Source organism: Pantherophis guttatus, chromosome 1 (genome assembly GCF_059756535.1).
Source record: "Pantherophis guttatus breed Tessera chromosome 1, ASM5975653v1, whole genome shotgun sequence".
NCBI classification, from domain to species: Eukaryota; Metazoa; Chordata; class Lepidosauria; order Squamata; family Colubridae; genus Pantherophis; species Pantherophis guttatus.
In genome coordinates, this window is record NC_142063.1 from 332,158,081 (window position 1) to 332,172,855 (window position 14,775).

The 14,775-nt window shown below is 41.1% G+C and overlaps 1 protein-coding gene across 7 annotated transcripts in view; it reads left to right on the plus strand.

Moving 5' to 3' along the window:
• The window catches only part of GTF2IRD1 (GTF2I repeat domain containing 1), a 147,041-nt gene that overhangs the window by 89,901 nt on the left and 42,365 nt on the right, over positions 1-14,775 (plus strand). For all 7 annotated transcript variants that reach the window (XM_087889386.1, XM_087889388.1, XM_034420832.3 and 4 more), the window contains 6 exons: positions 2,557-2,640; positions 4,880-5,063; positions 5,662-5,687; positions 7,673-7,793; positions 9,248-9,285; positions 10,759-10,839. In XM_087889386.1, coding sequence (XP_087745512.1) covers positions 2,557-2,640; positions 4,880-5,063; positions 5,662-5,687; positions 7,673-7,793; positions 9,248-9,285; positions 10,759-10,839 — 534 coding nt within the window. The remainder of the gene's footprint in view (positions 1-2,556; positions 2,641-4,879; positions 5,064-5,661; positions 5,688-7,672; positions 7,794-9,247; positions 9,286-10,758; positions 10,840-14,775) is intronic.

A 14,775-nucleotide genomic window follows, 5' to 3' on the forward strand; every position in this document is an offset into this window, starting at 1 on the left:
ACCAGAATTTATTACCTTTTTTTGTGAATCCAATGTATCCAAATTCCCTCATTGGCTTTACTTGTCAGAAGCTGGCTGGGAAGGTTGCATATGGCAATCACATGATCCTGAGGTGTTGCAGCTGTCATAAAAACATACCGGTTGCCACGCGCCTAAATTTTGATCATATGACTAAAGATTCTGTGGTGGCCATAAGTGTGAGGATTGATCCTAGGTCATGGTTTTTCAGTGCTGTTGTAACTTTGAACAGTCACTAAACGAATGGTTGTAAATTGAGGACTACCTGTATACGTTGGCATCTAAGGAATTGATTTAAGGTGATCAGAATTGCCTGCTTTAAGTGACAGGAGCTCTCTGGAATTTCTCGGGCCTGCTACAAATAAGCTTGGAAGCCTTTGCAACTGAATCCTATGTTTAGTCTCTATTTTATTGTCTCCTTTAATGTACATTAGCTGGCATGAGTCTTCCTTTTCTTCACATCTAATGCAAGCCCATTGGGTTGGGGGCCTGCAACTTGCCTCCTGTCAGGTGCCAAAGATCAGGTCCACATGGGAAGACCCAATTAATCTGATTTATTTCTACTCATGCCTGTGCACAGGAATATACTCAACTAAGGTTAGCACTAACTTCCCAGAAGTTAGATAAAGGTCAATGGAATTCAGGGGGATTGGACTTGGCTTGCTTGTGGCTACCTAGAGATTCTAGGCTGATCCCTTTTGACTCCACCCCCAGGTTCTTCTACCACTTCTATCTGGCAGTTCACAGATCATGTAGCACTTGGAATAGCGATGTGGTCACAAAAGGGGTGGGCCAATTCTTTCCCCCTTATTCTCCTTTGGGGAAGCTTTTAAAACTGGTAATAGAAGCAGTAGCATCCGACAAGCATACCTTCCTATCCCAAAGGTGCTTTTCAAGAGGCAATTGAACTTTCTGATTTTTCTTTGAAGATGTTTCGCTGCTCATCCAAGAAGCTTCTTTGGCTCTTCTTGGATGAGCAGCGAAAAGCACCTTTGGGACAACCATGACCTGGATCTCCATAGACATAGCTTCCTATCTTCATTTTAATTCTGCTCCAAAGTTCCTCAACAGTAGCTGAACTCCTACCGTAGTTTTCCTGTGGTCTACCTAGAGCAATATTGTTTGCACTGATTAGCAATGGTTTTCCAAGCTTTCAGACCAGACATTTTCCTACTTCTACACTAGAGATAGCAAGGAGATCAATCTGGCAGGTTATTTGAGCTAAACATATGTGTTCCACTCATTTCCCTATTATATTTAAAACATGATATATTTTCCGCTCAGAATTGACGGCACTCCAGTCTCTTACCCTTTTCTCATTGGCTTCTTTTCAGTTTTTCTGACTTTGATCGAGATAGTTTCTCATTAGCTTTTATAGCACATTTTAAAGTGATGATATATATTTATAACATACAGTTCTATTTTAATTCCTTTCTATAGATGCCAAGTCTAAATGTGGGATGTAAATATTTTTATAATACAAATACATTCAGTTGAGCTTGCCAGGAACTTAAAAAAAAATAATTATGTGCCTAGGCCACCCAGAATACTCACTTGAATAAAAAGACAGTCCATCAGTCAAGGAAGTAGGCTGTACAAACATCAGAGTAGCTGTCAGGCAAATCTCATTTTGGAGGACAAGCAGATGGACCACAGTTAGTCCCACCTCCTGCAGAAGTGTGAGGCAACAGAATGTCAAATCACTTGACCATGGTTTTGCATAAACAGAAATGGGGTAGGCACAGCCCCTGCAACTCATCCCCCCAAATTCTCTCATTACTCTCAGTCTGATGGAAAGTGACTTTTTTCCTTTTATGATAGAGGAGAAAGGACTGAACTGAGAAATATTTAGGTCAGCAATCAGCTATAGTTTAGGTAGATCTCACACTTCCAGCCAAACTTCAAGGACTCATTACTCTGTATGAATTCTTTCCCCTGGGCAGATGGCTTTAATAGTATCTCAGTGCCCATTTTTGCATTACAGACCTCCTACTGCTTGGGTATGACCTGCATAAATTTAAAAAAAAAGTACAATTCACTTGCAAAAAATGATGCATACAGCAGGTAGCAGTATCTGGCTAAACTGGCTTGGGTTTTGTTATTATTTGGCTGGAAGATCACCAGAAAATCCCAGGGCTGTATTCTACCCTGGGATCACTTCCATATTGCTGTTTAAGAAAGAACTTGGAGCTCTTCATGAAGTTGCTGGAAGTTAAGTTTAAAAATTAAATCTTTTAACCTTTGAAACAGTCACCAGTAGAGACAGCTGTATGAATGCAAAAAAACAAAAAAACCTCAAACAAACTACAGCAGACTAAATGTATCTGGACTGATAATCGAGACCTACAATTTTGGATGATGGTTGCTGCATCTGCCTTGCTTTGTGATGATTTTGGAAACTAGAGGTAGCAAGGCTCCCTATCTGGGGTAGCCAGTGCAAAAGAAGACCCCCTGGCGATGGGGTAGGAAGGCAAACCTTGCTTCACAAAGAGCAGATTTTTGCCTCTGGAGCACAGAATCTTCTTTTGTTTTCCTTAGATAAATGGGACAGTTTTATAAAAGAAACGGAAGATATCAACACCCTGAGGGAATGTGTGCAAATTCTGTTTAACAGTCGATATGGTGAGTGGGTGTGAAATTTCTGTTTATCATCTGTGGTGCTTGTGGCTTGCATATAATTATGAAGCAATTTTAAGGCTTTTTTTTTCTCTCTTGATCCCAAGCTTTTTTAAAATGAAACCTCTATTTGCTGTTATTGCAATAGATGGCTTGTGTTACATGTCCCTTCCTTAATTCCTTCTCAGTAAGGTGGGTTTTTTGGGGGTTTTTTGGTTGCTACAGCTTTTAAGGAAGTTCGAGGCGGCGGGGAGGGTCTCCATTTGAAAAGTCAACTTTTATCAATCTCTAAATTGGCCTTTCTCAATGGCAAACCCTGTGGAAGCCGAAACAGCAAGGGTGTTATTTATCAGGGAAGCGCATCTGTGGCAGAAAACCAGTAGCCGTCCAGATGTTATTGGATTGCCACTCCAATTCCTGGTCAGTACTGGGAGGGGCTGATGGGAACTGGTTTCCAACAGAAAACCGAAGACCACAGGATCCCTATTATGTGAATATAACAAGGAGTACTTGGTCTTCTGTAAATAACTTTACCATGATGATAGTTGCTCCTTTTGAAAATACATCAGCAGTTCTTGTTTTATCCCCACCCTATGGAAGTAGCTTGTGGTAAATTGGGTTTTTGAGTCTGTAATGTGCCAGTTTCAGGAAAGACACTAATTGCTACGATTTTCTGCAAGATGGCATCATCCATCATGACGATCTTCATGGTTACCTTCTGAATGATGTGAATTTTTTGTAAATATTTCCTCCTCCTCCTCCTCCTTCTCCCCCTCTACTTCTTCCTTCCATCCCTTCTCTTTCCTCCCCTTCTCTTGCTTTTTTCCTCTGGTATTTTGATTTTTAAAGATTTGTGCAGGGTTAAACATTAAAAGATAAACAGGAAGAGTTGCTTTGGGATAGCACAAATGACTCATGTTTCTTTGTATAAAGCGCACTGTATACACAGCAATAAAAACATTCACTTTCAATAAAGGCTCAAGCATTGACTTGTACATAGCTCAGTACAGTTATGCCCACATTTAAAATTGGATTGCTGAAGCTAAGAAACTGGAATAGGCCTAAGATGGGAAGGTGATCTGAATTTGGTATGTTCTGATATATCACTTGATCTCTGAAATACTATGGCCAAAGTAAGCAATATTTATGCAATTTATGTGGTGGGGGAGCCACACGGGGCAGAGCAATTTTGAAGGAATTAAAGTTAAAGACTAATTTGAGAAGTCTATGTTGTTTTGCATTTAAATTAGCAAGAGAGTCCCTTCCCCTGCTCTTCTTAGCAATTTCCTGTTGAAATTCAAGTGCACAATTTCTGACAGATTGGGCTGGAAATGAAAAATAATCACATGCAGATTGTGGATTCTATACAACTACATTCTGCATGAATGATATTGCTTTAAAAAATTTTTTTTGTTTCAATGGGATTCCGATTTGTTTGGAGTCTTACTTTTATGTTGAATGGTTTCAAAGGGGCCAATATCTCATCATAATAACCATTGCCATTATCATGATCTAATTAATACCTTTATATGTTGTCTGAATCCCAGTAACCCTGGGTGGTTGTGATCCCAGGATCGGTGGTCAAGGCCTATTCGAAAACTGGGCTCATCTCAGTATGGACCATAAGCTGCCTGTGCAGTTAAAACTATATGTTACCTTAGATATCAAAGGCAGAGCTGAGGAATACACAAGAACTAAGCTACAGTGTGATTTGTCTTAGGAGGAATGTGGTTTGTAAACCTAGTCATTCTAGGTTGTTAATTGCTTTTAATTTATCACGATATGTAAATCTGCTATGGTTTATTCAATACATAATTAAATCATAGCTTAAGCAGTGTTTGAACTTGAAGTGGTTGGGTTTGCATAACATACTTAACCTGAATTATCTCATTTTCTGGGCATATCCAAATCACTGAATCATTCACTGAATTAAACAGTGGGTTTGTACAGTACATTAAGCCATAAAGAACTAACCAAGATTAAAAATAAGCAAGTACATATGCTTATGTCTTCAACTGAACTGGGCTGAATGCACACAGCCAACATATCTCTCAGTTTCAGCCACTGGGGAATATGGGCACATGGATGTCCAGTTTGAGGGCATTCCAGAGAAACAGAGGGGTCAATTTTGTGACACGGAAGACTGGATTGTAGAGGCCTTTGGTCTAATCCAGTGGGGTTTGTCTTATGTTCTTATTCTTCTGCCTGTTCTTATATTAAAGATTCTATGTTCTACCATGTTCAGCTGAAGCCTTGGGGCTGGATCACATGGTCCCTGTCCCGTACCGGAAAATTGCCTGTGATCCGGAAGCAGTAGAAATCATTGGAATTCCGGACAAAATCCCCTTCAAGAGGCCCTGCACCTACGGGGTCCCCAAGCTCAAGCGGATCTTGGAAGAAAGGCACAATATCCATTTCGTGATCAAAAGGTACTTCACTGCTTCAGCATCTCATAAGTGGATGCTGGAAGGAACTGCGAAGTTTGGGACCTTCCATTCAATCAGGGACACCTCTGGATAGGTCAAAAAAGGATGTTATCTCTATCCATTTTCTCTCTCTCTCTCTCTCTCTCTCTCTCTCACACACACACACACACACACACACACTTCTGATTCCAGTGGAAATAAGACTTTGTAAATGGTTCTAGCATTTCTCCAACTTTATTTTCTTGAGGCACATTTCAGAATTTATCAGGGCTCACCCAAAAAGGCAATACAAGTTTTTATTACAGTAGAAAAACATCCTCAATTTGTAGTCCCACAAATCCCAGTAACTGGATTCAGCATCTTATTTATCTATTACTGGCACGATAAATTTTAAAAATCGCTTTCTAAATAACCATCAAGAAGTTTAGCTCTCTTTTCATGTGAAAAGGAATAAAAATGTCTACGTCATTCTGGTAAGCTTGTGACATGAACCACTGATTGAAGGGTGGTAATGTTTATCCCCCTATCAATTTCAGATGGATGGTTTTTATTGTTATTTTTCCCCTTCTTTACCCCTGAATAATTTCTCCTTCCTTTACAGGATGTTTGATGAAAGAATTTTTACAGGTATGTCAGACATTTCCCCCAAAGATCCTGTCAAATAGAATTCAGCAAGACATTTTGAAGCTTTTTCCTTCTCTGAATTTCAAAAAGATGTATTAACTATTACTATCAGTACTAGAGTAGGGACTTCTTCCTATGACACTGAAATGTGATTTGCTGTTTAGTTTGAGTTGTAGCAAATGACACTAGACTGGAGAAGCTTGTGTAAAAACATATTAACTGTACCTGTGGTTTGTTGTAAGCAATCAGCTTTATAACCCAAGGCCTGAATCTGTCTCATTTAGTAATTAAAAATGGATAATAAAATTATTCACAGTCTTTCAGAATTGATTGCTCAGCTGAAATGCTGTCCACCCATGGTTGAATTGGAAGAAAACAATATTGAGATGAACAAATTGAAAGGAATTGAGATGTCCCTGTTGCCAATCCCTAGCTTGCCTTCATTGTCCCTCTTCCCAGTCATTCCCAGTCAGCTGATTTCACTCCAAGGAAACAGGTGTCCTTCAGTGGTAGTAGAATACAAAAAATACAGTTTTTAACACTGGGACACCAGAGAACGACTTAAGCTTGACTCACGTCTAGACTGGGAATGTGTTGGTGGCAACATCATGGGGTCACAGTAGAAAAGAGGTCTTCTCAGACTAGGTTGATGGTGTTGGTTAGGTTGGAAGAGGGAAACTTTCAGTCAGAAATGAATATGAAATCTTCCAAACTTGGCCATGTAAGGGAAAACTAAAAGTTGCACATGAACTCAAGACTTGTTTTGACTCAACATTGTAACAGTGTTTGATGATATTCTGCTAGAAATAAACTAGTTGTCAGAACAGGTGAGAGATTTTATCGTCTCTTATCTTCTGACCCAAATACCAGATATGATTCTTCTGCTCTGTAGAGCAATTCTGTAAAATAAATGGAATTTTCAGAGCCTCCCCTGAGTGTGATAAGCTTTTCAAACCCATTGGAAAGGATTTGGGCCTTTTTCTTTTAATGAGAAGTAGATGCCCACATTTTTCTCCTGAAGGCTTGTGGAACAGTTTTCATTATAAGCTCTACCAATAATGAAAGCACCTTCCACAAATGGCAAATTGGAAGAAATGAGATTATGCTGTGACATTAGCACTGATTGATTAATTATGCGCCATCAAGTCAGTGTTGACTCATAGTGAGCAAGTAGTTTTTCCCCAGAGCAATCGGATTCCAGTGGGGTCCTTTACATCTTCTAAGGCTGGATATTGGTTTTAAGAAGTTCTTAAAGGGAACATTTTTCTTTCTTTCTCTGGAGGATGGCATTTCTTTGGAATAACCTGCTGGGTCATAGAACTGTAGAGTGGGATCCCTTGTTCAGAGCAGCCTCCAGGAATACATATCTGATATATTAAGAGCTGTGGCTGCGCAGTGGTTAGAATGCAGTACTGGAGGCTACTTCTGCTGACTGCCAACTGACTGCAATTTGGCAGTTCGAATCTCACCAGGCTCAAGGTTGACTCAGCCTTCCATCCTTCCGAGGTCGGTAAAATGAGGACCCAGATTGTTAGGGGCAATAGGCTGACTCTGTAAACCGCTTAGAGAGGGCTATAAAGCACTGTGAAGCAGTATATAACTACAGTATATGACCATCCATCCACTTCCATTCTTCATGTTGCTGATGGATGCCCAAGAGGCAAAACTTTCTAAAGGCTGATGCCTTGATATGTGTTTTAGACCAGGGGTCCCCAACCCCCGAGCCGCAAACCACTATCGGGCCATGGCCCGTTTGGAACTGGGCCGTGTGAGTGGCTCGCTGGCACACATATGTGCACGCGGCTTGACTTGTGTGAGTGGTGGGTCGGCGGGAGGCAGTTCTTCTCTCCTCCCACCCTGCTGGGCTGCCAAGCCGTAAAGCTTGGGGACTGCCGTTTTAGACCATACAGTTCTTTTTCCTTCAAAATTGGGCAACAGCAAAATATCTTTTTTTTTCTTTCCTCATGCTGCCCAATCCTCATCACCAGGAAATAAATTTACCAAAGATGCAACCAAGATTGAGCCATCAAGCCCCTCTGGGGAAGTCTCCCCTGAACCACATAGAATGGCATTTCTTGATTTAGCAGGGACTTCTCAAGCTAATCATAGGTAAGCTCATTTTTATCTTGTTTAAATGATGGTGCACGAAGATCAAGGTGTATCATTGCTGGGATATGTAGCTGATAATGCTGCCTCTGAACATGGAGGTTATATTTTAGTTAATACTTATTTATACAATTCTTCCATGATTACATTATTTTTTAAACTAAATAGTTCAGCAGCCATCATGATATTTTGGGACAAGAGTTCCATACTTTGATTATACTGTGTTAAGAAATATATCAAGCCATTATTTGGAAAGTCATTGGGATTCCAATGACTTTATTAAAAGCGTGAACTGTAAAGCCACAAATACTTGTTATTTGATTAAATGTATTCTTTCTTTGTTGTCCTATACCTGTGTTTCTTAGAAAAAACTTGTTAGGTGATACTGTCACCATCTTGTTTTTTTCTATGTTCAGGTTGTTTTCCCAGACAGTCACTAGATGGCAGCAGATACAACCATCTCCTCTTTGCTGCCATCTAATGGTCATATTGTCATCTTAGATTTGGCAGCCTTGTTCTAGATAAGATCAAGAAAAGAATTACAATAGATGTTCATCTTTATTACTTAAATTTCAATCTCACTTTTTCCAGAAACCTGTTTTGTTGATACAATGGCCCAGTGATATGATTAAGTTAAAAGAAAGACATAATTCCATAACCACTGAACAGGGATATTTATATACATTTATTGCCTTGTCAGTTCTATTGATCTCTCATAAAAGAAATCAATTTCACATCTCAGCTTGCCAAGCATAAAGACAAGGTACTATAGTAAAAATAGCTAAAGATTCACTGCAGTTTAGCACAGGAAGTATTCTTCTACCCAAAATTTATGTTGCTAAGCAAAATAAGCTAAACAAGAGCCGAGGTGGCGCAGTGGTTAGAGTGTAGTACTGCAGCTACTTCAGCTGACTGCTAGTTCAGCAGATCAGCGGATCAAATCTCACCGGCTCAAGGTTGACTCAGCCTTCCATCCTTCCGAGGTGGGTAAAATGAGGACCCAGATTGTTGGGGGCAATATGCTGTTTAGTATACTGTCTTTGGTGTAAGCCGCCCAGAGTCCTCGGAGAATGGGCGGCATAGAAATATGAATAATAAAATAAAATAAATAAAATAAAGATACTTGTTCAATGAATTTTGCCCCAGTTTACAACTCTTGTTTCCACAATTGCAGTTGTTAAGTGAATCTGGCTTTCTCATTGACTTTGCTTGTCAGAAGCTCACAAAAGGGGATCACATGACCCCAGGTTGTTGCAGCCGTCATAAGTATGAACCGATTGCCAAGCATCACATAACCATGGGAATGCTGCAACGGTTGTAAGTGTGAAAAGTGATCATAAGTTACTTTCTCAGTGCTGTTGTAACTTCAAATGGCCACTAAAACGAATGGTTGTAAATTGAGGACTACTTGTAATTGTAAATCACAAAACCTGCTTGATCCTGCTTTCATTTGCTAGGTCTGAAAAATGCCTCATCTCTGGAGACTGTGAACCAGGTAAGTCACCAGCAACCACTGCTTTGTTGAAGTAATGGTAAGAAAAAGATAGTAGGGACCTTCTGCATTTGAATATAATATTGAGTTAATTATGTAGTGTTGCTGTAGTTTTCATGATTTAATGTAATGAATTATGTACTATTATCTGTTTATTTATTTTTCCCAATTTATATAGCTCCCGAGCTCCCAAATCATATATCTATAAATATGTGTGCCTTAGTATATGTACTAAGTCAATTAAGGTAGTAGATAACCAATAAGATAAAGTTAAGTTCTCTTTAAAAATGCCAAACATTGGTTTGCCTAGAACAAAGGTTCTAATCCTCATGACTATTATGGAGAAGAATTCTAAAAGTTGGAGCTTAGAGGAGTTTCTTGCCCTAGATCAGGGGTCAGCAACCTGTGGCTCCGGAGCCGCATGCGGCTCTTTGGGCCCTCTGCTGTGGCTCCCTGTCAGGTGATCCCACCACTGGCTGGCCCCACCCCTCGCCCTCCCCTCCCAGTCACTCCTCGCCTGGCCTGAGAAGGTGGGGGATGGAGAAGCAACCAGGACAGAGACAGCGAGATACAGAGAGAGGGGGAGAGAGGGAGGGAGGGAGGGAGGGGAGAAAGAGATATGTCAAAAGGATTTTGTGGTTCCTGGTGTTTTTTAACAACTGGTTCTCTTCCCTAATGACTGGCTGGGTAGGCATGGCTAGGGGTCATGTGACTGGTGGAAGTGAGTGACATTGAGTTCGCCACACCCACCCAGGTTTTGTGGCTCCCGGTGTTTTCTTTTCTCTGGGAAACGGGTCCAAATATCTCTTTGAGTATTTAAGGTTGCAGACCCCTGCCTTAGATATACCCTTGATATATATCCTTGCCCTTCTTGAACTTGATATATGGGTTGGGGTTCCAGATTCAATTTGTATATGTTCAGGAAAAGTTAAGTAGGAACTACGGGCAGTTTTTGTAAATTGCTATGATCCTAAACTTATGAAAGGCAGCTTCTGCATTCCTGTTTATATAAATCCTTTGTTCAGCACCATGAGGACTAGAATCTTACTTTATTTTTGTACAGAAGAGCTATTAACTCAGTTGCAGAGCATATGTACCAAAGTTCCCTTCAGTGGATGCAACGCTATATATATTTATTTAATAAATAGATATGCTTCTATTTATCTAGGTTCAATCCTTGGCATCTCCAAAATGGAAACACTCCTGTCTGAGATCCTCAGCCTTTATTATAAACTACTTTAGGTGTTTTAAAAATAAGAAGGCATACAAAGTTACAAATAAATAAGGGAGACTGAGAGAGAAGAGTAAATGACCAAACTAATTAATGATACTGCTTTAAGTATCACAATAGTAAACAAGGGAGAAAAAGATGATAAACAATAATTTCTTGTTACAGATTTTATGGACTTCTTTATCTAAGCAACACTCTCTCTCTCCTGTTCCAAAGTCTCACTGTTCTTCTGATTTCCTTGATAGGTACCTCAGGGGAACTGGGAGGGATTAAACGCATCAAAATAGAACCAGACGAAGTGGACATAATTCAGATCACTGTTCCAGGTCAGTACATTTCACACAGAAGGTTCCCAAGGCCTTCTCGGCATCTTTTCAGACTTCTCCAACTTGATTTCTGTTCGATGTTGCTATACACAAATATCTGGAGGTTGTCAGGCTGAGCCCTCAAAAAAAAAATCTAGGCCGGGAGTTGACAAAATTTTTTTCCAGCTCTGGTTCTCAAACCAAATCTGAATTTTCGTGAAATTTTACCGTACTCTCAAAACAGGATGACTGAAATTTGGCAAGATTTCAGAAAATTGGTCTCTGTTATTGTGATTGTCTCTTAAAGTCCTGACAGGTGTCTTGGCATTGATGGGCCCTGCTTTGGCAACCACTGATCGGTGTGTAATTACTCCCCCAGACCAAACCAGATAAGCTAGTTTGGTCTAACGGTTAAGCATCAGGCTAGACATCAGAAGATTGAGTTCTAGTCCCACCTTAGGTATGAAAGCCATCTGGGTGATTTTGGGCCAATCACCAGGAGATTGTGAGTTCTAGTCCCACCTTATGCATGAAAACTGGCTGGGTGACTTTGGGCCAATCACCAGGATATTGTGAGTTCTAGTCCCACCTTAGGTATGAAAGCCATTGGGTGATTTTGGGCCAATCACCAGGAGATTGTGAGTTCTAGTCTCACCTTATGCATGAAAACTGGCTGGGTGACTTTGGGCCAATCACCAGGAGGTTGTGAATTCTAGTTCCACCTTAGGCATGAAAGCCGGCTGGGTGACCTTGGGCCAATCACCAGGAGATTGTGAGTTCTAGTCCCACCTTAGGCATGAAAGCTGTTCTGCCCCAGCTCCGGATTCCCGAGGATATTGACACACACCAATGGTCCTTATAAAATTTATTAAGTAGCAAGAATAAACGAAAGTCCGGCAAAGGTTGGCTACCAGCCCAGAAAGCAAGATACGATAAGACTTTTCCAAAAATGGTCTGATGATAATTACAAGTTGTTTCTAGCAAGAAACTTACTAATGGCATGTGACTTAAATAGGCTAAGGGAGTGGCCAATTATCCTCAAGCCTTACTCTCGAGGAGACCGCCTCCTCCTGAGTAGCCACTCCTGCCTTTTGGCAGCCCTGCGTGCTCGAGCATTGAGGAGAGGCTCCTCCACTTCGCTCTCTCCACTTGAAGGAGCCTCTGGAGGTTCTGAAGGCCCTGGCTGAGTCTCTGCCTCTGGCACCACATCCTCTTCAGCCTTCTCGCTGTCCAACGTGAGCGCCAGCTGCGCCGGCTGCTGGTGCGACACCACACCTGCCTCCTCCTCCTCGGGATCAGCCACGATCCACGCAGGCCGCTGGCGGGCCACAACAAAAGCAGGCTGTGTGACTTTGGGCCAGTCACCAAAAGATTGTGAGTTCTAGTCCCACTTTAGGCATGAAAGCCGGCTGAGTGACGTTAGGCCATCCACTCTCTCTCAGCCCAACCCACTTCACAAGGTTGTTGTTGTGGGGAAAATAGAAGGAGGAAGGAGTATTAGCTATGTTTGCAGCCTTACATTATTTATAAAAATAATAAAAAGGTGGGTTTTTTAAAAAATTAAAATAAATAAGCAGTTCCATTTAAGCATCTTGTTTGGGATGGAATACTTCCCTTTCTTGGAGGGCTAAGAGGCACCTTCTAAGAAACATGTGAACCTTCTGGAATTCTTCCTCTCCCAGCAATAATCTGAATACCAAGGATGCTACAGGTTTTAAATGAGAGCTGTTGCCTCAAGTGATTTGGTCCTTTGGGCCTATTTAAAAGCTGGCACTTGATTGCCACGTCTCTTCCATCTCATTAATAGATCATGCCCTCCGGGGTCACCGCCAATTGCTTGCCACTCTTTGCCACAAGTTGCCACTTGTCATCCCGAATAAATGACGTCTCTGAAGAGTTCGCATGATAGGAATTGCGCTCGGAGAAGCGGTGATAAGCACCGAGTGTAACACTTTGGCTTGCTGCTACATGGGGAAGACTTCTTGTTGTCAGAAGTTTCAACTTGCAATTGGGTCGTAGCATTTTTAGGATCTCAGATGAAAGAAAGATATTCATTTGATCCAAAATATAAAGCTGGGGGATGAATCAAAACAACATGAAAGAGTATGCTAGCTTTTGAATTCTCACATATCCTTTTGGTGCTGTTTTTGTTGATCCTTGTAATGCTGTCAGGCAGTTACGAGATTTGGCTTAGGGCCATAATTGCTTTTTCTATTATTTAATTAGTATTGCATCTTTCAGTCTGAAAGGAGATTTTCATATAGAAGCTATATAAGCCTATCATAGGAAGAGCAAAAGGCCATCTGCCTCTTGATAACGGAAGGCTTATTCTTATGGTGACTTCAATGCAAGGATGGAGTTAGACGGAAAGATCCCTTTTTGCCAACGTCTATCAGCATTGTCCTGATTCAAATCCTTCTTTGCCTTTACTCACTCAGCCACCAAAGGACAAAATAGGGGACCATAAAAGGGCAGTGTTTATTACAAACATTTACAGGCAGTCCTCGACATATGACCATAATTGAGCCCAAAATTTCCATTGCTAAGTGAGACAATTGTTAAGTCAGTTTTGCTAACCCGAACTGATCGTTTTCATGGCGTTCTACTAATTAAAGCATTTGATAATGTAAATCCCGCTTTTAATGAGGAACCAGATTCAAGGCTAGGCAAGGCAGTGAGAAGAGATAACAAGTGAATTACTCTTTCCCGAGATAGCTTTGCAGATATTTTCTACAATAGCTGACAGTAGGCTTGGAAATAGCATCTTACAAAATTATATTAAACTTATTTAACTCTCTCAACCAACCCTGGGGTCAGATAAAAAAGCAAAAACTGAGAACAAGACTTAGCCCCCTGGTTTGATTCCAAATAAGAAGTTAGGAAAGAATTAGTTTGTTGCTGTTAGTTGTGAAGTCGTGTCCGACCCATCACAACCCCATAGACAACGTTCCTCCAGGCCTTTCTGTCCTCTACCATACTCTGGAGCCCATTTAAGCTCACACCAACTGCTTCAGTGACTCCATCCAGCCACCTCGTTCTCTGTCGTGCCCTTCTTTTGCCCTCAATCTTTCCCAGCATTAGGCTCTTCTCCAGTGAGTCCTTCCTTCTCATTAGGTGGCCAAAGTATTTTTTTTTTTAATTTGATTTATATGCCGCCCTTCTCCGGAGACTCAGGGTGGCTTACAATGCGTTAAGCAATAGCCTTCATACTTTTGTATATTTATACAAAGTCAGCTTATTGCCCCCACAAACTGGGTCCTCATTTAACCTACCTTAGAAAGGATGGAAGGCTGAGTCAACCTTGAGCCTTGGAGAGATTCGAACCTGCAGTAATTGCAGGCAGCTGTGTTAATAACAGGGTGCTTTAAACCACTGTTAAACCACTGTACTACCAAGGCTCTTTTGAGTTTCATCTTCAGGATCTGGCCTTCTAAAGAGCAGTCAGGGTTGATCTCCTCCAGGACTGGATCAAACTCCTCCAGTTTGATCGCCTTGCAGTCCAAGGGACTCACAGGAGTCTTCTCCAGCACCATAATTCAAAGGCCTCAATTCTTTGACACTCAGCCTTCCTTATGGTCCAACTTTCACAACCATACATTGCAACTGGGAAAACCATAGCCTTGACTATACACACTTTTGTTGGCAGGGTGATGTCTTTGCTTGTTAGTATGCTGTCTAACTTTGCCATAGCTTTCCTCCCCAGGAGCAAGTGTCTTTTAATTTCTTGGCTGCAGTCCCCATCTGCAGTGATGTTGGAGCCCAGGAAAATAAAATCTGTCACTACCTCCATTTCTTCCCCATCTATTTGCCAGGAATTGAGAGGGCCGGGAGCCATGATCTTAGTTTTCTTAATGTTGAGAAGAATTAGTTAGGCAATTCAAAATAGATCCAGCTTTGCATTCTATCCAGAAATTTGCTGAAAAAACAATATAGACAGACACCTCTAAATTAAGAAAA